The sequence below is a fragment of the Cherax quadricarinatus genome, chromosome 58 (assembly GCF_038502225.1).
Source record: "Cherax quadricarinatus isolate ZL_2023a chromosome 58, ASM3850222v1, whole genome shotgun sequence".
In the NCBI taxonomy this organism is placed as follows: domain Eukaryota; kingdom Metazoa; phylum Arthropoda; class Malacostraca; order Decapoda; family Parastacidae; genus Cherax; species Cherax quadricarinatus.
This window is the reverse complement of record NC_091349.1, coordinates 9,894,755-9,920,896: the sequence shown is the minus strand read 5'-3', so window position 1 is coordinate 9,920,896 and position 26,142 is coordinate 9,894,755. Positions and strand designations below refer to the sequence as shown.

Genomic DNA, 26,142 nt, shown 5'->3' with positions numbered 1-26,142 from the left:
TACTTATATCAATTGTCCAGATATTTCATCTGAAACTGTAGAAGAAATTTCAAGAAAAGTCACAAAAAATTCTACTTGAAGAGACTTTTATGGAAACTTCATTCTGCATTCTAAGCAGAAAAAAGCTATATAATATATAATAAATGCCACCAGTTTACAAGAGTAATAAAGAAACAAAAAAGGCAACAACAATGTTTGGAAACAAAGTTAATTTTTTTTGTCACATCTGAGTGCCTCTGCAAAGACGGTGATTATGTATGAGTGACAATGAAAGTGTTGAATGATGAAGTTTTTTTTTTTCTTTTTGGGTCACCCTGCCTTGGTGGGAAACAGCTGATGTGTTTAAGAATAGATAGATAGATAATTGGTGAGCAATCTAAGTCCTGTCAAGGTTAACTTATTTTTTACATGCTTGATGATCATTATAATTATGATGTAGGGTAATCCCTTTGTAGTGTAGGTTAAATTATTAACAAAGTTTTAGGCTTCACTCTACTTACTGTTTATATGACAAATACATTAGGTAAAAGGACACAAGTGCAACTAATGTGGCATTTTATTGTGGCAACGTTTCACACTCCAGGAGCTTTGTCAATAACATTGCCACAATAAAATGTCCCATTAGTTGCACTTGTGTCCTTTTACCTAACATATTGTTGGTAATTCTACCAACAATAATACATGACAAATACAGTTAGTAGTAGTGAATTTTTTATTATTATCACACTGGCCGATTCCCACCAAGGCAGGGTGGCCCGAAAAAGAAAAACTTTCACCATCATTCACTCCATCACTGTCTTGCCAGAAGGGTGCTTTACACTACAGTTTTTAAACTGCAACATTAACACCCCTCCTTCAGAGTGCAGGCACTGTACTTCCCATCTCCAGGACTCAAGTCCGGCCTGCCGGTTTCCCTGAATCCCTTCATAAATGTTACTTTGCTCACACTCCAACAGCACGTCAAGTATTAAAAACCATTTGTCTCCATTCACTCCTATCAAACACGCTCACGCATGCCTGCTGGAAGTCCAAGCCCCTCGCACACAAAACCTCCTTTACCCCCTCCCTCCAACCCTTCCTAGGCCGACCCCTACCCCGCCTTCCTTCCACTACAGACTGATACACTCTTGAAGTCATTCTGTTTCGCTCCATTCTCTCTACATGTCCGAACCACCTCAACAACCCTTCCTCAGCCCTCTGGACAACAGTTTTGGTAATCCCGCACCTCCTCCTAACTTCCAAACTACGAATTCTCTGCATTATATTCACACCACACATTGCCCTCAGACATGACATCTCCACTGCCTCCAGCCTTCTCCTCGCTGCAACATTCATCACCCACGCTTCACACCCATATAAGAGCGTTGGTAAAACTATACTCTCATACATTCCCCTCTTTGCCTCCAAGGACAAAGTTCTTTGTCTCCACAGACTCCTAAGTGCACCACTCACTCTTTTTCCCTCATCAATTCTATGATTCACCTCATCTTTCATAGACCCATCCGCTGACACGTCCACTCCCAATATCTGAATACGTTCACCTCCTCCATACTCTCTCCCTCCAATCTGATATTCAATCTTTCATCACCTAATCTTTTTGTTATCCTCATAACCTTACTCTTTCCTGTATTCACCTTTAATTTTCTTCTTTTGCACACCCTACCAAATTCATCCACCAATCTCTGCAACTTCTCTTCAGAATCTCCCAAGAGCACAGTGTCATCAGCAAAGAGCAGCTGTGACAACTCCCACTTTGTGTGTGATTCTTTATCTTTTAACTCCACGCCTCTTGCCAAGACCCTCGCATTTACTTCTCTTACAACCCCATCTATAAATATATTAAACAACCACGGTGACATCACACATCCTTGTCTAAGGCCTACTTTTACTGGGAAAAAAATTTCCCTCTTTCCTACATACTCTAACTTGAGCCTCACTATCCTCGTAAAAACTCTTCACTGCTTTCAGTAACCTACCTCCTACACCATACACTTGCAACATCTGCCACATTGCCCCCCTATCCACCCTGTCATACGCCTTTTCCAAATCCATAAATGCCACAAAGACCTCTTTAGCCTTATCTAAATACTGTTCACTTATATGTTTCACTGTAAACACCTGGTCCACACACCCCCTACCTTTCCTAAAGCCTCCTTGTTCATCTGCTATCCTATTCTCCGTCTTACTCTTAATTCTTTCAATTATAACTCTACCATACACTTTACCAGGTACACTCAACAGACTTATCCCCCTATAATTTTTGCACTCTCTTTTATCCCCTTTGCCTTTATACAAAGGAACTATGCATGCTCTCTGCCAATCCCTAGGTACCTTACCCTCTTCCATACATTTATTAAATAATTGCACCAACCACTCCAAAACTATATCCCCACCTGCTTTTAACATTTCTATCTTTATCCCATCAATCCGGCTGCCTTACCCCCTTTCATTTTACCTACTGCCTCACGAACTTCCCCCACACTCACAACTGGCTCTTCCTCACTCCTACAAGATGTTATTCCTCCTTGCCCTATACACGAAATCACAGCTTCCCTATCTTCATCAACATTTAACAATTCCTCAAAATATTCCCTCCATCTTCCCAATACCTCTAACTCTCCATTTAATAACTCTCCTCTCCTATTTTTAACTGACAAATCCATTTGTTCTCTAGGCTTTCTTAACTTGTTAATCTCACTCCAAAACTTTTTCTTATTTTCAACAAAATTTGTTGATAACATCTCACCCACTCTCTCATTTGCTCTCTTTTTACATTGCTTCACCACTCTCTTAACCTCTCTCTTTTTCTCCATATACTCTTCCCTCCTTGCATCACTTCTACTTTGTAAAAACTTCCCATATGCTAACTTTTTCTCCCTTACTACTCTCTTTACATCATCATTCCACCAATCGCTCCTCTTCCCTCCTGCACCCACTTTCCTGTAACCACAAACTTCTGCTGAACACTCTAACACTACATTTTTAAACCTACCCCATACCTCTTCGACCCCATTGCCTATGCTCTCATTAGCCCATCTATCCTCCAATAGCTGTTTATATCTTACCCTAACTGCCTCCTCTTTTAGTTTATAAACCTTCACCTCTCTTACTGTAGTGAACTACAGTAATATTTATGAATAAAGAATAGTATATTGTTTATCTGTTAATTTATACTAAATACAGTATATGATTTACTTGTTTTATAGTGTGTTGCTCATTGTTTAGTAGAGTAGCCCTCACTTTAATTAGTACAATTAGTAACTTACCAGGAAAATATCTTTCTGGAACTTTCCAGACATAAACAATTACAGCAGCGCCACTGATGCCATACATTATAAAAATGCGAGGCAAAAAAATCTGAAAGACAAAAACAGAAAGGTCACAAAATGTTACTTGTATGATACATATGTAAATATGTTGTATAAAGATGATATATAGTCAAACAAAAATAAATCTACAGTGTTTAGCTATATATAACTACTTGTGCCAGCCTAAAAGGTGGGATGAAAACTGATCAATATAAGGGAAATCATACTAAAATGAGAGGCAATATTACTGAGGGTATACCAGTAATCGGAAAGTTTGGATTACCAAGGTTAAATGACAATGGGAACCTTTAATTGAAATGTGTATATAAGAATAACAGGGCACAATACCATGACTGGAACAATACACAAATCACCCACACATAGAGAGAGAGAGAGAGAGAGAGAGAGAGAGAGAGAGAGAGAGAGAGAGAGACAGAGAGAGAGAGAGAGAGAGACACAGAGAGAGAGACAGAGAGACAGAGAGAGAGAGAGAGAGAGAGAGAGAGAGAGAGAGAGAGAGACAGAGAGAGACAGAGAGAGAGAGAGAGAGAGAGAGAGAGAGAGAGAGAGAGAGAGAGAGAGAGATATCTGTCATTTCAGCAGAGCCTTCAACATAGGAGGGATATGGGTGGCCTTACTGTTATGTACAAGGCCAATATTGTCAAAATACCACACTTGGATCCACTTTGAGGACAGCGTGAAACAAGCTTTTATGCCCCAAGACGGGCAGAAAGCAGCAACTTCACTCTGGCTGTACCCTTCTCCAGAACATCACTCCATCTGAGATCATACATACCCAGGATGACTAGAGTATGGAACACATTCGTACAGAATAATGATGTCAACGAGATAAAGTCAGTTGATCAAATGAAAATGCTGGCCCACAGATGGCTCCAACTTCATCCTGTTTCCTACTTGTATGTCTCATAACAATAAAAATGCTTTCAAATGAGCTGATGTAGGTAACAGCTCTTAGCTTGCCAATGAAGTTAGGAATCCTTAACCTGTAAATAGCTGTCAATAAAGCTAGGGATCCTTAACCTGTCAAACCCTGTGTAGAGAGAAAGAGAGAGAGAGAGAGAGAGAGAGAGAGAGAGAGAGAGAGAGAGAGAGAGAGAGAGAGAGAGAGAGAGAGAGAGAGAGAGAGAGAAACAGAGAGATAGAGAGAGAGAACCATAGAGCAAGAGAAAGAGAGAGAACCAGAGAGCAAAAGAGAGAGAGAAACAGAGAAAAAGAGAGAGAGAGAGAGAAACAGAGAGAGAAACAGAGAGAGAGAGAGAGAAACAGAGAGAGAGAGAGAAACAGAGAGAGAGAGAGAAACAGAGAGAGAGAAACAGAGAGAGAGAGAGAAACAGAGAGAGAGAGAGAAACAGAGAGAGAGAAACAGAGAGAGAGAGAGAGAGAAACAGAGAGAGAGAGAGAGAGAGAGAGAGAGAGAGAGAGAGAGAGAGAGAGAGAGAGAGAGAGAGAGAGAGAAACCAAGAGAGAGAGAGAGAGAAACCAAGAGAGAGAGAGAGAAACCAAGAGAGAGAGAGAGAGAGAGAGAGAGAAACAGAGAGAGAGAGAGAGAGAGAGAGAGAGAAACAGAGAGAGAGAGAGAGAGAGAGAGAGAGAGAGAGAGAGAGAGAAACAGAGAGAGAGAGAAACAGAGAGAGAGAGAGAGAGAGAGAGAGAGAGAGAGAGAGAGAGAGAGAGAGAGAGAGAGAAACAGAGAGAGAGAGAAAGAGAGAGAGAGAGAGAAATAGAGAGAGAAACAGAGAAGAGAGAAACAGAGAAGAGAGGAACAGAGAGAGAGAGAAACAGAGAGAGAGAGAAACAGAGAGAGAGAGAAACAGAGAGAGAGAGAAACAGAGAGAGAGAGAAACAGAGAGAGAGAGAGAGAGAAACAGAGAGAGAGAGAGAAACAGAGAGAGAGAGAGAAACAGAGAGAGAGAGAGAAACAGAGAGAGAGAAACAGAGAGAGAGAGAGAGAGAGAGAGAGAGAGAGAGAGAGAGAGAGAGAGAGAGAGAGAGAGAGAGAGAGACTCATGACGAAATTTTGGCCTGACAAACTAGTTAATAGTCCAAGTTGGAGTGAAACATTGTCATGAGTTTCTTTCTCCTACGTGCAGGTTATTTGTGTGTATATAAGATTTGATAATAGACAACAATTATTTCAAGAGATCTGCCACTTTGTTATGGCATGGATACAACCGTGAATACAACACATGGAAAGACGAAATAATGAGTTACAACTGTGCATTCTACATTAGTACTGTATAAGATCTATAACAATTTACATCTTTTAACACCTCGCTGCCTCCAGGATGAGATGGCCACGACAGAGCAGTTTCCAGGCTGCCCCCTGTACAGTATATCTCCTTTTAATGTGGTCCAGCCTCCTTATGACTTCATGGAACCTAACTATCCTTGTTGTTAGTCATACCTGTACAATGGAAGATTCAATTCCCCCATGGAGATAAGTCCAATGGATGGTTGGCAGAAGACCTGATATAGCCCAACCAGTGAAGAGAGTGACTCGAGCCCATTCCCACTCTTGCCCCATCAATCTGGAATAAACAAAGTACAGTGCCTAAAATATTTTTTTTTTTTGTTATTAGCACACTGGCCTATTCCCACCAAGGCAGGGTGGCCCGAAAAAGAAAAACTTTCACCATCATTCACTCCATCACTGTCTTGCCAGAAGGGTGCTTTACACTACAGTTTTTAAACTGCAACATTAACACCCCTCCTTCAGAGTGCAGGCACTGTACTTCCCATCTCCACGACTCAAGTCCGGCCTGCCGGTTTCCCTGAACCCCTTCATAAATATTACTTAGCTCACACTCCAACAGCACATCAAGTATTAAAAACCATTTGTCTCCATTCACTCCTATCAAACACGCTCACGTATGCCTGCTGGAAGTCCAAGCCCCTCACACACAAAACCTTTACCCCCTCCCTCCAACCTTTCCTAGGCCGACCCCTACCCCGCCTTCCTTCTACTACAGACTGATACACTCTTGAAGTCACTCTGTTTCGCTCCATTCTCTCTACATGTCCGAACCACCTCAACAACCCTTCCTCAGCCCTCTGGACAACAGTTTTGGTAATCCCGCACCTCCTCCTAACTTCCAAACTACGAATTCTCTGCATTATATTCACATCACACATTGCCCTCAGACATGACATCTCCACTGCCTCCAGCCTTCTCCTCGCTGCAACATTCATCACCCATGCTTCACACCCATATAAGAGCGTTGGTAAAACTATACTCTCATACATTCCCCTCTTTGCCTCCAAGGACAAAGTTCTTTGTCTCCACAGACTCCTAAGTGCACCACTCACCCTTTTCCCCTCATCAATTCTATGATTCACCTCATCTTTCATAGACCCATCCGCTGACACGTCCACTCCCAAATATCTGAATACATTCACCTCCTCCATACTGTCTAGGAAAGGTTGGAGGGAGGGGGTAAAGGGAGTTTTGTGTGCGAGGGGCTTGGACTTCCAGTGGGCATGCGTGAGCGTGTTTGATAGGACTGAATGGAGACAAATGGTTTTTAATACTTGACGTGCTGTTGGAGTGTGAGCAAAGTAACATTTATGAAGGGATTCAGGGAAACCGGCAGGCCGGACTTGAGTCCTGGAGATGGGAAGTACAGTGCCTGCACTCTGAAGGGGGGGGGGGGGTGTGTTAATGTTGCAGTTTAAAAACTGGAGTGTAAAGCACCCTTCTGGCAAGACAGTGATGGAGTGAATGATGGTGAAAGTTTTTCTTTTTCGGGCCACCCTGCCTTGGTGGGAATCGACCAGTGTGTTAATATAAAAATAAAAAACATAAGCAAGAAGGAGCACTGCAACAGGCCTACTGACCCATGCAGAGCAGGTCCATGTCCCCCCCACCCCTGGGATTAGCCCAATGACCCACCCAGTTTGGTCACCTCCACTCAAGGAAGGAGCATGGCACCAAACCCAGCAGCAAAAGCTAGTCAGGTTCAACTCTCACCCATCCACACTCACTCATGTATTTATCTAACCTATTTTTAAAACTACACAATGTTTTAGCCTCAATAACTGTACTTGGGAGTTTGTTCCACTCATCCACAACTCTATTACCAAACCAGTGTTTTCCTATATCCTTCCTGAATCTGAATTTTTCCAACTTGAAACCATTGCTGCAAGTCCTGTCTTGGCTGTACTTTTTTCCACCACGCTATTTACATCCCCTTTATTTATTCCTGTTTTCCATTTATACACCTCGATCATATCCCCCCTAATTTTACGCCTTTCGAGAGAGTGCAGATTCAGGGCCCTCAGTCTATCCTCATAAGGAAGATTTCTGATACATGGGATCATCTTTGTCATCCTCCTCTGTACATTTTCCAGAGCATTCATATCCATTCTGTAATACGGTGACCACAACTGAGCAGCATAGTCTATATGAGGCCTAACCAAGGATATAGAGAGTTGAAGAACAACCTGAGGACTTCTATTATTTATACTTCTAGATATGAAGCCAAGAATTCTGTTAGCTTTATTGCGAACACTAATGCACTGTTGTCTTGGTTTTAGATTACTGCTAACCAGAACTCCTAAATCCTTTTCACAATCAGTAGTAGTAAGATCTACATAATTTAGTTTATATGTCGCATGGTTATTTTCCTGTCCAACATTTAGAACTTTGCATTTGTCTATATTAAACTGCATCTGCCACTTCTCCGACCATTGCATCAGTCTATTCAAATCATCCTGGAGTGCTCTAGTGTCCTCATTAGAATGAACTGGATGGCCTATTTTGGTGTCATCAGCAAATTTGCTTATGTCACTATTTATTCCCTCATCTATGTCGTTTATGTAAATTGTGAACAACAACGGGCCCAACACTGACCCCTGAGGATCACCGCTTGTGACGTGCCTCCATTCTGATTTCTCCCCATTTATGCAAACGCTCTGCTGCCTATTTGTCAGCCATGCCTCTATCCAGGAAAAATTTCTCCTCCTATTCCCTGTGCCTTAAGTTTCCTCAATGGCCTCTTATGTGGAACTCTATCGAAAGCCTTACTGAAGTCCATATACACAATATCATATTCATTACCATGATCTACCTCCTCAAACACCTTAGTGAAAAATGTTAGTAAATTCTTAAGACAGGAACGCCCCTTTGTAAAACCGTGTTGAGATTCATTAATCAATCTGTGCCTATCAAGATGGGTACGAATTGCTTCGCCAATTATTGATTCCATAAATTTTCCCACTATGGAGGTAAGGCTTATTGGTCTATAGTTCAAAGCCAAGGACCTGTCACCTGCCTTGTAAATAGGTATTACATTTGTCATTTTCCACTTATAAGGCACTATGCCAGTTTGTAGTGATATGTTAAAAAGATTAGCCAAAGGTATGCTAAGTTCCTCTTTACATTCCTTTAACACCATTGCAAACAGTTCATCAGGGCCTGGGGATTTGTTAGGTTTTAGTTTCTCTATTTGTCTGAGGACCATGTCACTAGTTACTGCAATCATGCATAGTTTATTATCATCCTGTTCTACATAATCTACGGTTTCAGGAATATTGCTAGTATTTTCCTGGGTGAAAACTAAGAGGAAGTAGGTATTGAGAATTTCACACATATCCCTATCACTGTCAGTGATCTGACCAGAGTTACTCTTAAGTGGGCCAATCTTGTCCCTAATCTTACTTCTGTATAACTGAAAGAACCCTTCTGGGTTAGTCTTTGAATCCCTTGTGACCTTAGCCTCATAATCCCTTTTTGCTTTTCTTATTCCTTTCTTTATTTCTCTCTTTAACTGAATACAGTGGACCCCCGCCTTACGAACGCATCACGTTACGTTAAATCCGCCATACAAAGCATTGGAACGCAAAAATTTTGCCTCGCCTCACGATAAAAACTCGCCTTATGTGATTCGTCCAAAACGCATCCCACGTGTGGCCTCAGTGCCAGTGTTTACAAGCCAGCCAGTGCGGTCACATCTATGCATACATTTGGTACATTTCACATTATCCCAGTGTTTTTAGTGCTTATTTATTTTATTTTTTTATTATCACACTGGCCGATTCCCACCAAGGCAGGGTGGCCCGAAAAAGAAAAACTTTCACCATCATTCACTCCATCACTGTCTTGCCAGAAGGGTGCTTTACACTACAGTTTTTAAACTGCAACATTAACACCCCTCCTTCAGAGTGCAGGCACTGTACTTCCCATCTCCAGGACTCAAGTCCGGCCTGCCGGTTTCCCTGAATCCCTTCATAAATGTTACTTTGCTCACACTCCAACAGCACGTCAAGTATTAAAAACCATTTGTCTCCATTCACTCCTATCAAACACGCTCACGCATGCCTGCTGGAAGTCCAAGCCCCTCGCACACAAAACCTCCTTTACCCCCTCCCTCCAACCCTTCCTAGGCCGACCCCTACCCCGCCTTCCTTCCACTACAGACTGATACACTCTTGAAGTCATTCTGTTTCGCTCCATTCTCTCTACATGTCCGAACCACCTTAACAACCCTTCCTCAGCCCTCTGGACAACAGTTTTGGTAATCCCGCACCTCCTCCTAACTTCCAAACTACGAATTCTCTGCATTATATTCACACCACACATTGCCCTCAGACATGACATCTCCACTGCCTCCAGCCTTCTCCTCGCTGCAACATTCATCACCCACGCTTCACACCCATATAAGAGCGTTGGTAAAACTATACTCTCATACATTCCCCTCTTTGCCTCCAAGGACAAAGTTCTTTGTCTCCACAGACTCCTAAGTGCACCACTCACTCTTTTTCCCTCATCAATTCTATGATTCACCTCATCTTTCATAGACCCATCCGCTGACACGTCCACTCCCAAATATCTGAATACGTTCACCTCCTCCATACTCTCTCCCTCCAATCTGATATTCAATCTTTCATCACCTAATCTTTTTGTTATCCTCATAACCTTACTCTTTCCTGTATTCACCTTTAATTTTCTTCTTTTGCACACCCTACCAAATTCATCCACCAATCTCTGCAGCTTCTCTTCAGAATCTCCCAAGAGCACAGTGTCATCAGCAAAGAGCAGCTGTGACAACTCCCACTTTGTGTGTGATTCTTTATCTTTTAACTCCACGCCTCTTGCCAAGACCCTCGCATTTACTTCTCTTACAACCCCATCTATAAATATATTAAACAACCACGGTGACATCACACATCCTTGTCTAAGGCCTACTTTTACTGGGAAAAAATTTCCCTCTTTCCTACATACTCTAACTTGAGCCTCACTATCCTCGTAAAAACTCTTCACTGCTTTCAGTAACCTACCTCCTACACCATACACTTGCAACATCTGCCACATTGCCCCCCTATCCACCCTGTCATACGCCTTTTCCAAATCCATAAATGCCACAAAGACCTCTTTTTTAGTGCTTGTAACTGCAAAATAAGTCACCATGGACCCCAAGAAGGCTTCTAGTGCCATCCCTATGGTAAAAAGGGAGAGAATTAGTATGGAATTGAAAAAAAGTGATTAAGGAAATGTGTGCAAAGTGGGTTGAACTGCAAACCTTTACAGATGAAAATCACCCTGACACAGCTACTGCAAGCCGTGTTGGCAACCTGTACAATGACAATGTTATGGCCCATTTTAGGAAAGTCTTAAAAGAAATGGGAGGTACAGAGCTCTATGGACAGAATTGTTGTGCGACAGAGGTCCAGTGACTCTCAAGCTGGTCCTAGTGGCATTAAAAGAAGAAGGGAAGTAACCCCGGAAAAGGACTTGCTACCTCAAGTCCTAATGGAAGGGGATTCCCCTTCTCAATAATAACTTCCACACACTCCCCTCCTCCCATCCCATCAATCATCACCAGATCTTCAATAAAGGTAAGTGTCATGTATTCTAGTCTTAGCAGAGTAGTAATTGTGCATGTCTTCTTCAGTTTGCGTGTATTAAAATTAATATTTCATGTGGTAAAATTTTTTTTTTCATACTTTGGGGTGTCAGGAAAGGATTAATTTTATTTCCATTATTTCTCATGGGGAAAATTAATTCGGCTAACGATAATTTCGGCTTACGATGAGCTCTCAGGAACGGATTAATATTGTAAGGCAAGGGTCCACTGTATATTGATTTCTTAACTGCCCGTTCCCTCTTTTGATACTCCTATACCTATATGCCTCTCTTTTGACCAATGTGATGTTTTAATCTATTGTTCATCCATCTGGTATCATTTTTGTTAGATCTAATTCCCCTACTCGGAACAAAAGTTGTCTGGGCAGCTAGAACTATGCTCTGAAAAACGTCATATTGGCAACCAAGATCACCTACCTGACCCACGTAATTTTTCAGTCCCATGAAGTCGGCCAAGCGAAAATCTGGGACAGAGATTTGATTGCAGTTATCTGGGTAATTCCATGATATATTGAAACTAAGTGATTTGTGGTCACTTTCCCAAAGCTCATCATTAACCTCAAGATTATTAATTAATGACTATTTGTTGGCAAGAACCAAGTCAAGCAGACTGTTTCCTCTACTTGGTTCTGTCACAACCTGTTCTGAAAAGCAACCCTGAACCGTATCAAGAAAGTCACTAGACTCAAGATTTCCTGTCATTGTTCCAATCAATTTGTCTAAAGTTAAAATCTCCTGTTATCACAACATTTTCATATCTAGACGCCTTATGAATTTTGTCCCATAACAGCTTACTGCACTTCCTATCAAGGTTTGGGGGCCTATAAATCACACCCAAAATTTATTTGTCACGACCCTTGAGAAACTGTAAGACAACAATTTAAATTTTCTCTGACATACATTGCCACTCCACCACCCTTCCTGTTGACCCTATCAGTGTGGAATAGTTTATAACCCTGTATGTTGCATTCAGAAGGCATTTCTCTCTTTCAGGTTGAACCAGGTCTCTGTTATACCAATAATATCTATATTACCTACACTTGCAAGTAATCTTAGCTCATCTATCTTATTTCTTAGACTCCTACTATTTGTATAGTAAACCTTAAGGGAGCCAGTCACTTGTTGCCCTCTGCTATCTCTCTGTTTGTTGATCAACTGATTTGCCATTACTAGCAACTTTATTTTGAATATTGTCTTTTAAACATATCCCTGAGGTAATAATTGCTGTTTTTAACCCTAATACTGCAGCCTGATTGTTTCCCACAAACACCCATACCTCTATAATCTATCAGTTTAAATTCCTAGACAAGTCATCACTTACCCTCTCAATCAACTTGGCTAATGCAACCACTCCATCCCCAGAGAGATGAACCCCATCCCTTGCATACATATCACATTTGCCAAAGAATAGGTCCCAGTTATCAATGAATGGGATTGCAAGTACCTTGCAGTACCTGTCTAGCCAGCAATTTATACCAATTGCCCTAGACATCCATTCATTGCCCACTCCCTTTCTAGGCAAGATGCTACATATGACTGGGATCCCTCCCTTAGACCTAACTACTTCTATGGCTGACCTGTACATATCCAGCAGCATTTAGCTACCTCTATTAATAAGTAAAACCATGTATAATAAAAATTTACTCTTCTCAAAACACTAGTATTAAGTAGTCTATAGATTAGGTTTAGTCTGCCCGAAATGCCCCGGTATGATAGTGGCTTTCTTTGTACTTAAACCAAAATTGTAATCACACACTGTAAACATTGCAAAAAAATTAATAAATCTTTAAATCTTTAAGTTAAGATTATTTTATTAGCATAAGTTAGATCCTCATTTCAAGACACACTGACGGCAAGTTTCTTGGGCTCCACATTGACGGCTGTCTTAAATTTCAGACCCACATACAGCATATTTCCAAAAAAATCTCCAAAACAGTAGGCATCCTTTCTAAGATACAGTACTATGTACCCTAAATGGTACTTTTTGCTCTTTACCACTCTCTCATCTACCTTTACTTCACCTATGGTATTTGTGCATGGGGTTCAATCAGACCAGATCACCTTAAACCTTTAATAAGCCAACAAAAAGCTGCTGCGAGTGATTACAAACTCCTGCACCAGGCAATACACCCCACCACTATTTAAGAGCTTGAACCTGCTTAACATACAAAATACTCATTAATATTATTGTACCTACTACGTACACAGAACATTATTCTTCAATATTAACCCTCCTCTCAAACTACAACAGAATGCACTTGCATAACACATGACACAAAACACTCTTTGATATCCCTCATGTCCATCTCTCTCTATGCAAAAATGGTATTAACATAAAGGGTCCCAAGATCAGGAGTTCATTACCTGAGCATACAAAAGGGCCCCTGCCTGCACACCAATTCAAGACTACTTAGAAATTACCTCATCTCCCAAAATTAACCATACAAACACTATATATTATCATCAACAACTCAAAAATTCCTAAATATTTTAAGATTATTTCAAAATTAAAATGGTTTCAATATCATTATGTAAAATGTGCAAAAATATAATACACGTACTGTAATTTCTGTTGAAATATAAAAAATGATGTTCAATTTGAACCAACTATGATATACGTATATGTCTAGTATTAAGTAGTCTGTTAAGCATTAGGTTTAGTCTGCCCGAAATGCCCCGGCATGCCAGCAGCTTTCTTTGTACTTAGCAAATCAAAATTGTAATTACACATTGTAAACTATGCAAAGAAATAAAATCCTTAATCCTTAATACACAATGTGTGTCTCCAAGCACACACAGATTTCTTAATTATTGCAACTATACAGCCTCTCCTCATTTAATGATAAAGTTCTGTTCCTAAGACCATGTTGGTAAGTGAATTCATCGCTAAGCAAGGAGCATACTACAATGGCAGTGGCTTTGTGTCGATCTTTAATATTATTTTAGTATCACTTCTGTACCATTTATACCATTTGAGACATCAGAGAGTCTCAAAACTCCAGACCGTCGCGTTAGCCACTGGTGGCTAACGCGACGGTCTGGAGTTTTCAGACACTCTGATCGCGGGTTCTATCCCAGCCCGTGGTATGGTTTGTTTGCAATCGTGTCATTATGATTTCGTGAGTCATGTTAACGGCTTTGAGGGGACCTGAGCTAGAGTTCATCACGGCCACGCTAGCTGGAGATTCGTCTGTAAAAACTTGCATTTGTGGTCACAGTGGTGCCTATGCTAACCTTCCTATGGTGTAGAAATATACCTCGTTGGACGAATCTTATTGTGGCTAGCTGGTCCAGTGGCTAACGCGACGGCCTGGAGTTTTGAGACTCTCTGATCGCGGGTTCTATCCCCGCCCGTGGTATGGTTTGTTTGCAATCGTGTCATTATGATTTCGTGAGTTACTGAAAACATTATGTTGTTGGAATGCTTGTAACTGAAAACCAGCATTCTTAAGAAATTAATTGGTTCTAATGTGTCCCAAAGTGTAACTTAAGTGTTTGTAGGTACTGTATTTCCTTATAATCAACTTGCTACATTATTTATTGAGCATTAATTCAAATCTCCATAAAATGTACCCTCAATTTTGCTCAGTGAAATATTGGAACAACTTTTCGAAACACTCGCCACCACCAATGCATGCACTCTGCTAACCACCTTATTGATTTCACAAGTCAGTACATTTGTAAGGGTAATTACATACATTATATACCCACTTTTAAAGTGAAAAAGTTTTTTTTGGTAGTTACAATAAATATTTTATATGACTTACTTTGGCGTCAAGATGAATGTCATAGCGCCGGCAAAGAGGATGCACACCATACTCATGTACAAGTAACGATGAAACAGATACTGGAACAAAGAAAAACTCTTTACAACTTTAAAATGGCATTTTTGTAATTTATTCCTTAAAAAGAAGCATACAGAAAATGTAATGTATATTATCCTATGAACTGTATGTCTTAGGTGTCTCTTTAAAAGGTAAAGAAGATTATGCACAATGACAATAAATTAAAGATGAGACTTCTCAAGAGAAAATGTGACATCTAAATTGATGAGGAATACCATACTGCCTTTATCAATTTAAATATACCACACAGGTAATCAACCAGGACTTCATTTATGGCATAGGTGGGATATACCATACTCAAAAAAAATGTCAATATTTTTTTTTCCAACAAACTAGCCATCTCACACCGAGGCAGGGTGACCCAAAAAGGAAGAAAAACTTTCACCATCACTCACTCCATCAGTCTTGCCAGAGGGAAGCCATACATATCATACATTGTATTACATATCCAAGCATAATAAAGATCATTAAATGAAGAGTTCACTAACATGAAATCAAATGATGAAAGTTTTTCAAGAATTATAGCTGGTATGGTACCTATTTGATTTTCACACATGAGAACCCCAGTCAAGGAAATATAACAAGAATTAATGAGCCAGTACAAGTAAAAAACACTTGAAATATGCATAAAAGAAAGAAAAATGTAAGAAAAAATGAAATATCTATATAAAAGTATTTTTCTGAACACTAAAATAAATATTAAATCTGTGTATAAGTATGTAATCCACACACAAAAAAAAACTAATGGGAGAAATGAAGACAAAAAAAATTAAACTCCTAAATTAACATATAAATGTACAGTTACTTTATATAATGTGCTAAACCCATGTGAGTTATACAGCACAGTCTGAATGTATGTAGAAGTTACAAAATTACATGATCTGCCTCTCATTTTGCACATTTATAAGATAAACAACCAACAATCCTGCCAGTTCAACTTATTATTGATAATACTATACTGGTAAAGGAAGAAGAGGGGGGGGGGGGAGAACAACAGGGTTGATCCAAGTAGAAGGTAGCTCCAGTTCCCTGGATGAAGAGCCTTTCACCAGCTTCAAGGCAACCTCCTTGAAGCTCCAGAATGCAAGATGTTTAACAGGCTTTTATTTCCACTTGCATGACAGCATGGTAGTAGTTTATTTGAATTGTGATTACCATGTTCCTCTGAAATGACAACTAGGAAATAAGTGATGGTGAGAGTGGTTCCCCTCTTTGGGTCACTATATATTGTAAGACACAACAAATGTGTTAAAAAAATACTATGAACACTGTTTTGTTGCATCTTGTCTGAAGAGTCACCAGCCGTTTGGCTCTGTCTTATACAGGCAGTCCTCGCTCTTATGAAATTACATTCAATTACAGTTTGTAAAGAAAAATTTTGTAATGCAGATCATTATTAAACAGAGAGGCCTGGTCATGGACCAAGCTGTGGGGTGTTGACCCAAGGAACACCCTCCAGGTATAGGCACATTATAATTGCGATTAAATTCTCAAATGACTTCAATAAAAAAATAGAAAACACCAATTTTAGTGCTTGAAATGAAACACACAAGCATCAGAAACATATTAGATTACACTATAAATAGTAGAGACAATATTATGCTAAAGAGACAGTAGCCACAGTTGATGCAAATAATTCAGACTTCTGGCAGATATCACAAATTTGCATCCCACAATTACTAAGTTTAGTTTCATTTTCAATCACAGGCTTCTTACAGCATTTTTTTTGGCAGTCCTATCACTATCTGTACAACTTTTTGCTGTATCAACCATGATGCATAAGTTCTAAACCACAAAAGGGTATATGTACTACATCTGTTTGTTTGCACCTTTGTTCATAAGGTATTTTGGATTGGCGAGTTCACACTTGAATGACAAAACGTAAGTTATGCATGCACTTCATAATTAAATTTCGTAGTGTACAGAAATCTTTGTAAAGTAAGGATTGACCATGCTGGTCTTGTGGGAATACTACAGTTCAGAAGATCCTTTGAATTGTTATGTTGATGCACTTCTAACAAGACAGTTACCGAATAAGCAACGGTGAATGTGTTTCTTCTTTGGGTCACTCTACCTTCATGGGAGAGTTAACATAGGGAAAAGTATTCAAAATGACTTAGTCCAGGAATATCATTACGTGTGTGAACTTTTTCCAACAATGTTTTCCTGCACACCAGCATGATTTCAGTGTCAGAATACAACAGTCAAGGTAGGGGAGAAAAGAAATTTATAAAGCTGAAAGATGGGACCATGCATTTAAGTTCTTCATGTCCGATGAACTGTACTTTCTTTGCCTCTATTCGTAACTTGTCAAACAAGCAACACTGGCTTACCTCTGGGCACCAGAATCCATAGTAAATTCCACTAAGAAAAATAGCAAGAAAAGATGTTGATATTCCAAAAATGTCATAAGAGAGCCATTTCTTGAGTGAGTCCTCAGAACGGCAGTTGAGGGTATGGTAGAGAGAAGACAGCAGCATGCATGTCTGAAAAAAAATCATGCATCATTAAACATACTTTATCTGCACATCTTCTTTCAACGTACCAGCCGTATTATTTAAGCTGATCTCAATATCATAAGATTTACCTAACTGGATATATATGGTTTCCAATGCATTAAACAATATTTTGAAATGTTCTACAATGATAATACAGTCTTGGCATAAACTTACCCCATATACATACATCTATACATACATATATCTGGCAGCTCTGATTGAAACTCAAAACATAGAATGCTGTAGCTGTTAAACTTTTGTATTTTTGCTATTAACTTACCATGAAAGAAAGGAGGACAAATGATGCAACAATGGCATCATTTTCAGTGCCTTTATATTTGTAGAAAACTATGGTCGTGTCATACACAAAGAGTCCAAGGAAGACAGCGAAACCAAACAGGTGCGACCAAACGTTTAATGTCTCATTATTCCACGAGAGGATGCTGAAAATTGGTGTGATTTTGCTTAGAGTTAGAACTAGTAAAGATTATACTGTATAACATTAGTATTTATTGCGGTTATGTTCCTGGAGGATCAACGAATACAAAATCAGCAAAGAGCACTCCTGACTACTGGATAAACAAAACTCAAGTGTCTCTGGTTTTAGTTAAACTATTCATATTCATAACAAATAAAGTGTAAAATACAACTGTACAGTGTTAATATTTACAGGCCCACATCCCTTTATCCGAAATTCTGAAATTCGAAAAGTTCCGAAAACCAAAGTTTTTCGTGGAGTGTGTAGCGTCAGTCACCTCTACATAACTCCAACGCCGCCACGTGGTGGCATGACCCAGCACTGACAGCCAGAGTGGCAGGCTTCAGTTATGTTTCAGAGCTTGCAGTGTTCACACATGCGTCTGCTGTTCGCTGATATTTTGTTTTTGCTTTTTATTTTGTGACTGTTTAATTTCACTGTCAAAATGTCAAAAAGAGCTGCAGATACCCCTATGGGTAACAGTGAGAAAAAGAAAAGGAAGCATCTGACATTATTAATAATGCAGAAAGTAGAGTTACTGCAGAAACTTGATCGTGGTGTGTCAGTGCGGCGTCTTACTGAAAAATATGGTGTTGGAACTACCACTGTTTATGATTTCAAGGAACAGAAATACAAGTTACTGAAGTATTATAGTGACAATGATGACCAAAAACTAATGAAAAATAGGAAAACACTGCATAGGGCAAAAAACGAAGATCTTGCCTGTGTGCTAATGGAGTGGATTCGACAACAAAGTGAACGTATGCCACTGACTGGTTTGTTGGTCATGAAACAAGCTAGAATATACCATGAAGAACTAAATATTGATGGCAAATGTCAATATTCAGATGGTTGGCTGCAGAAATTTAAGAAGCGTAATGGTGTAAAATGTCTGAAAATCTTTGGTGAAAAGCTTCTGCTGACCATGAAGCAGCTGAAAATTACATTGACGAATTTGCCAAGATAATATCTGACGAAACCCTTAGTCCTGAGCAAATTTACAATGCTGATGAAACAGCTCTCTACTGGAGCTATGTTCCTAGAAAAACATTAACAATGGCTGATGAGAGAGGATCAACAGGTTTTAATAATGCTAAGGACAGGTTAACTATTCTTGGGTGTGCCAATGCTGCACACACACAAAAGGTGAAGTTGGCAGTGACTGGAAAAAGCAAACATCCGAGTTGTCTGAAAGGTGTGCACAATTTACCTCTGCATTATTATGCCAACAAGAAAGCACGGGTAACCTGAGAGACTGCTTAGACAGAAACCTATGTTAATAAGACAGATGACACTTGAAGCAGTCTTTAAAAATGCTGTCTATCAATTGTCTTGAGAATCATGTTCCTAGTCTATAATTATCCCATTATTTCATTTATCAATACAGTGAACCCCCGACTTACGAAGGCCTCATCTTACGATAAAATCGACTTACGAAGCGTTTCAGCATAAAAAATTTTCCCCGACCTACAAAGAAAAACTAGACTTACATCATTCATCCCAAACATGGTCCGTCTGGCCAGAGCGCCTCAGCTCATCTAGTGCCATTGTTTACAAGACAGGGCGGATGGTTGCATGCATACATTCAATAAATTTGGTATTACTTCATTGTTTTTAGTGCTTGTAACTGCTAAATAAGCCACCATGGGCCCAAAGAAAGCTTCTAGTGCCAACCGTGTGGTAAAAAGGGTGAGAAATACTATTGAAATACTATCGTACTATGGTCAGCTGCTGCTGCACCACCGTCAGCTGTTGCTGCACCACCGTCAGCTGCTGCTGTACCATGGTCAGTTGCTGCTGCTGTACCATGGTCAGCTGCTGCTGCTGCTGTACCACCATCAGCTGTACTACTCGAAGATGTGGAGACTGTTGTTGGTGTGGCTTAACAAGAAACAATTACTGAGAAACAATTAACCCCAGAGGGTTAGCCACCCAGGATAACCCAAGAAAGTCAGTGCGTCATCGAGGACTAACTTATTCCATTGGGGTCCTTAAACTTGTCCCCCAGGATGTGACCCACACTAGTCAACTAACACCCAGGTGAACAGGAAAAAATGCCTGGAACTAGTGCTCATATTGGTGAATTTAAGGCCAGCAAAGGTTGGTTTGAGAGATTTAAGAATCGTAGTGACATATACAGTGTGATAAGGCATGGAGAAGCTGAAAAATTCCAACCCCAACAAGTGTTTGTCACGAAACAGGCCTGTTCTGGAAGAAAATGCCAAGCAGGACCTACATTACTCAGGAGGAAAAGGCACTCCCAGCTTATGAAAGACAGGCTAACTCTCATGTTTTCTTGTAATGCTTGTGGGGATTGCAAAGTGAAGCCTTTACTCATGTATCACTCTGAAAATCCCAGTGTGTTCAAGAAAAAGAGTATTTCATAACTCATCACATCTTCAATAAAGGTAAGTAGCATTTATTCTTCATTTAGTTCAGTATATTGTGCGTGTATCCTTCTTTTTGTGTGTAGGAAAATGTATATTTCATGTGGTAAAATTTTTTTTTTCATACTTTTGGGTGTCTGGAATGGATTAATTGGATTTCCATTATTTCTTAGGGGAAAATTAATTCAACTTATGATAATTTCGTCTAATGATGAGCTCTCTGGAATGGATTAATATCGAAAGTCGAGGGTCCACTGTATATTACTCTAAAAATAAACTGTATTAGTATTTGCAGTCTTTATTTATCCCACTTAGTGTGAGTATTCATATGTTTTTGCTGCAGTGTTAATGTTTGATTATGGGGTGCTGCCCTAGACCCCACCTTCATTCTGAAATTCTAAAAATTCTGAAATTCAAAACACTATTGGCCCCAAGGGTTTTGGATACAGGGATGTGGACCTGTATAAATATGAAAACAGAATTATTTTCCCCTTCACATGCCTGGTAATTACAATTTTGACTTGAGTACACTGGCAGCCACCCCACGAAGGATGGGATACTGAAATTTCAAAGGTCAATCCATAAAACTGTGCAGTAAATAACAAACCTTGCATTGTAAAACATATAAGAAACTTATTTATTCAATAAACAAATACATAACTGGGGTCAATGGACAAATACATAACTTCGGTAAATGAACACACACACAACTAATAAGACATTTACTGCATCTAAGTTTCACTTATTTGGAGGTTTGTCAAGCCAAAACAAACAATACAATGCATAAATACATATCAGAAAGCAGTCACTTTTTTAATACCTGTAGTGGCTTGATAAAGCTCCTGGTGAGCAAAATGTAGCCACAATAAATGTCAGTCTAGTTTAAAAAAAAAAAAACACCACAGGCAGGGTTTGAACCCACGGTCAGTGTCTCAAAACTCCAGACCGTTGCGTTAGCCTGTCTAGTTTTACCTTGTCTATTTACCTAACTTATTGATGGCAGTCTTATCAATAATTATTGAGATATATGACTGTATTTCATTCAAAGAAATACTTAAATTATTCTCAGAATTACTATATAACTTTGGCCAGTGATGTGTGGTAGGGTGTTAAGAGCATACCATTACAAAAGAATCTGTACAGGTTGTCTTATCTCAATGTGGCTATTTGGAATTACAGTACAATATAATAAAAGTACAAAATGTTTGCTTCTAATGATCATGTATGTAATTTAATTAGCCTAATGATTTTGCTATGATTGCCTTCATAATGAGAAATAAAAAAAAAATCCCAATAGCAAATACACAGATACAAACTGTACAGCACACTGAAATATGAACACACTTAACAAATTATGAAAGTCAAACAACTATATAAACAAATATAATGTACCACAGTACAATACTGTATTTCAAAATTATCCTGCTGTATAATATACAGTATTTGAAAGAATAGTACTATTTACAATGAATGCACAAACTCGAAATAGCATTTTGGTTCATCCTGGACCATTATCAAGCCAGTTGTGACTTGATAATGAATGGGACCAAAATGTTTAGCCTAAATTTTTCTCTCCAAATTGTGAGGTATTGCAACTTAGTCTTAATAGCACTGAATTATAATGTACTAACACGTGCAGTAATATTTACAATAAGACACATAGGCAACAGTTAGGCATCTTTATTCCAAAATATTTTGCCTACACAGTAGGCTTCTTCAGTCAAGTACAGAAAGTAGGCAGGAGCAGTAGAGATGTGAAAACGATGTAATCAGTCCATCACCCTGGAAGATGTAGATTTGAGGTTGTCAAGTCCCTCAGCCTGGAGAAGAGTTCTGTTCCATAGTCTGAAACAATGTGAAGATCAAGCCACAGTGTCAGACAATGCAACACAATGGCATCTTGGTACAGAAGAGAAAACACCTTGGACAACTTTTTCAAGTGAGAATGGTTGGATCCGAGAGGGACATGACCTCTCAGTGATTATATTCTTTCTTCTACTACTCTACACCTCTCCTTCCAACAGTATATGTCTCCACACTGTCACTTGATCTTCACATTGTTTCAGACTATGGAACAGAACTCTTCTCCAGGCTGAGGGACTGACAACCTCAAATGTCTTCAAGGGTGATGGACTGATTACATCATCTTTACATCTACTGCTCCTGCCTACTTTCTGTACCTGACTGAAGAAGCCTACTGTGTAGGCGAAATATTTTGGAATAAAGATGCCTAACTGTTGCCTGTGTGTCTTACCAACCTGTCGGTACTGTATACCCTTCTGATATTCAATATTTACAGTACACAAAACTAGTAGTACAGTACCGCATTATTATAAACGTTTAGATATACAGGCGGGCTCCACTTGTACATCACGTTAGGTTCTGGGCTACTGCTGTGAAGAAAAAATTGCTGTAAAGTGAATCATAGCCTTTTTTCACTTTCAAATGCATATAAAAGCCTGATAAAATGTATACACTATCATATATTAAGTGAGCAATATAGCTAGGCCTAAAAAATGCATATACAGTACACGCATTACCTAAAATACGTATTTTCATCCTTTATAGTGAGTGAGGAATATATTTATTATAGGAAGTCTGAATAAATGAAGAATGGGTATATGTAATTGAAAACCACTGCATCAGCAAAACACCATAAAGTATAGATTACCTAGGATAACCTAAGAAAGTCAGACAAAGTGACTTATTTCCAATTAGGTCCTGTACTGTATAGTAATACACAACAGGCCAGCAAGTAAAGGAGGTTTGAGATAAGATAAAGATGCATAAGATTAGCTGCAAGAGAGAAGGTTATATCAGAATGAAGAAAAGTGTCATCTTTAACAAAACAAACTGGGTGCCATTTAAAAAGTATAAAATTCCTGAAGACAGATAAGAAAACATTATATGTACGTACTGCATAAATATTCGAATAAGAATAGCTTATATTAAATTTATCATTAGAGATGTAATAAATAAATCATTTATTGATAAATAACTAGTTACCTGTTAAAACACTGAGCTGTTGACAAGTTTGAACGGTAACCCTTTTTAATAAAAGGATTAAATCGCAAGAAGGCCGGAGCCCGATGGTATGGAAGAGTAGCAAGGGGCTGCTTCTTCTTTCTTTGACACATATTTACTAATGTACCTAAAGTGGAGAAAAAATAAATGAGCTACATAGGATTCAAGGTATAGGAATATGTTAATGCAGTTGTTTTTGTGCTTTAACAAGATTATTATTTAATGTGGAAATATAACTCCTCTGATCCATTTCTGGCAGTTGTCTTGTTGCCGAAGAAGAGCTCTTAATCCAAGAAAATAAAGTTCCACTTGTCGACAACTTAACAAGAGCACAGTACAAAATAAACAATATTATCAGGAACTATTAAGTTATAAATGGCTGGGATAATAGTACTGCATGATACTTCAAAACAATAAATTGAAAAACTAATATGTTGTTGTTAGCTTACTGTGAAGTGGTCTGATTAGTTGTGACCTTGATATCACATGATTACTCTAAACAAACTTTTTGGATGTGGTAGATGACTAGCTTTCTTCAATGCTATGGGATATCATGGGAGTGGATATTGCATTAAAAAAAATTAAGTACCAAGAAATATTCTGGCTATTTTAAATAATAAGAATCAAATAATTTTTAGAACTAAAATATACAACATATTATTATAAACATTTATAATATTACCCATGTGTAACATTACATATACATGTATATAATAACAAACATACTTTATATTAAATATGTACATTTAATGTTACATATATGCTAGTCTGATTAGGCCCTTTAATACCAAACAAGTTTCACAAGTTTAATTTTAAACATTCAGTGAGCACTGACATTGCAATATTAAGTAAAAAATTTAGATCACTTTAGTATAATTCTCTTCTCTACATGATTAGTTTTATAGCATAGCAGATCAATTTCATGTTACTATGAATATACAGAATGACTAAGAGATAAATGGTATTGTGATAATGACATGATGTAGAAAAAGACACTTATGTACAGTTCTGGACATTTATTAAAGGAAACATGTAAGTGACTTCTGCAGGACTGAAGAAGCTACTCATGATGAATTGTTTCCTTTAATAAACACAATACCCTGAATTGTACATGTCTTTTTTTCCTCACAGTATAACTAAGGTAGGTCAAGACTGACTTAAATAAATAAATAAATAATCAAAAGGAAGTGCTAAACCTGAAAAGGCTGGACTCACCGTTACATTTATCCAATGTTACCAAAATCACCAGTAGTATTAAGCTAAGTCTGGCACTGGTTAGAAGTTAGTTGCAAAATTAAGATGCCAATAATAAGTGATAATATAATACAATTGTCTTGCTTCAAATACTAGTAAAACACCTTAATATAAACCAGTGACAGAAACACACATGCCACGACCTAGTGCAAGCATGCAACCAAATATTATTCCCATGACTTAAGGTTTGCTATGACTCTAATTTTATTATTATAATCATAACTAAGTGCAAATGACTCTAATAACATGTAAATAAAGGGGAAATTATACCTAAGAAAAGGAAACGCTTCAAGAGAAAGCGTGAAGATGGAACCAGTAGTCTGGAACTGGTTATGTTGGAGGGAAAAAAAAAAAAACACTCGTGGGAAATGTGATTTTTACTTTATGTCACATGTACCTACCTTATCCACCTATTTCCATTGTTGTCATGAGGTCTCCTACATATGAACTCACCTAAAAAGATTTAAAACTGTGAGTGGCTCCGGACACCTGGTAGGAACTACTGTGTTGACTGTGGCGCTGCAGACGACGCAGCAGCGGATGGCCAACACCACTTCACTATTTATTGCCTATTAATACACCTGTTTCTACACACCCCTTTGATGCTGTAGTGTTCATAAATGACATTTCATTTACACCAATTAATAATAATTTTGTTGTATTTTCAGTAACGTGCGCTACAGGGAGTTAAATCTTTTAGAGTGAATACGGTAGCAGGTGCGCTAGCTTGGCTGGAGTTTGACCAGTGATGTGAGGTGAAAGTCCACTCTACGAAAACCCGTAAATGATAGGGTGACACTCCACTCAAAGAAGACTTTTTAATGATGGGGTGACAGTCTGCATTTTAGGAAGACCACTTTAATGATGGGGTGACAGTCCACTCTGGGAACACCTCTTAATGATGGGGTGACAGTCCACTCTGGGAACACCTCTTAATGATGGGGTGACAGTCCACTCTGGGAACACCGCTTAATGATGGGGTGATAGTCCACTCTGGAAACACCTCTTAATGATGGGGTGACAGTCCACTCTGGAAACACCTCTTAATGATGGGGTGACAGTCCACTCTGGAAACACCTCTTAATGATGGGGTGACAGTCCACTCTGGGAACACCTCTTAATGATGGGGTGACAGTCCACTCTGGAAACACCTCTTAATGATGGGGTGACAGTCCACTCTGGGAACACCTCTTAATGATGGGGTGACAGTCCACTCTGGGAATACCTCTTAATGATGGGGTGACAGTCCACTCTGGGAACACCTCTTAATGATGGGGTGACAGTCCACTCTGGGAACACCTCTTAATGATGGGGTGACAGTCCACTCTGGGAACACCTCTTAATGATGGGATGACAGTCCACTCCGGGATCACCTCTTAATGATGGGGTGACAGTCCACTCTGGGAACACCTCTTAATGATGGGGTGACAGTCCACTCTGGGAACACCTCTTAATGATGGGATGAC

At 39.1% G+C, this 26,142-nt stretch overlaps 1 protein-coding gene across 3 annotated transcripts in view; it reads right to left on the bottom strand.

The window, feature by feature from the left end:
* The window catches only part of LOC128698076 (progestin and adipoQ receptor family member 3), a 38,423-nt gene extending 13,013 nt beyond the window's left edge, over positions 1–25,410 (bottom strand). Inside the window, exons 1-7 of one of the 3 annotated variants that reach the window (XM_053790167.2) lie at positions 25,130–25,410; positions 23,405–23,549; positions 17,814–17,976; positions 17,369–17,521; positions 14,958–15,037; positions 5,734–5,857; positions 3,267–3,357 (exon numbers count right to left, since the gene is read on the bottom strand). In XM_053790167.2, coding sequence (XP_053646142.2) covers positions 3,267–3,357; positions 5,734–5,857; positions 14,958–15,037; positions 17,369–17,521; positions 17,814–17,976; positions 23,405–23,535 — 742 coding nt within the window. In that variant the 5' untranslated portion in view covers positions 23,536–23,549; positions 25,130–25,410. Of the gene's footprint in view, positions 1–3,266; positions 3,358–5,733; positions 5,858–14,957; positions 15,038–17,368; positions 17,522–17,813; positions 17,977–23,404; positions 23,550–25,077 lie in introns of all 3 variants that reach the window. The other 2 variants (XM_053790168.2, XM_070097599.1) reach the window with 2 other exon arrangements.
* Between the last annotated feature and the right edge of the window lie 732 nt (positions 25,411–26,142).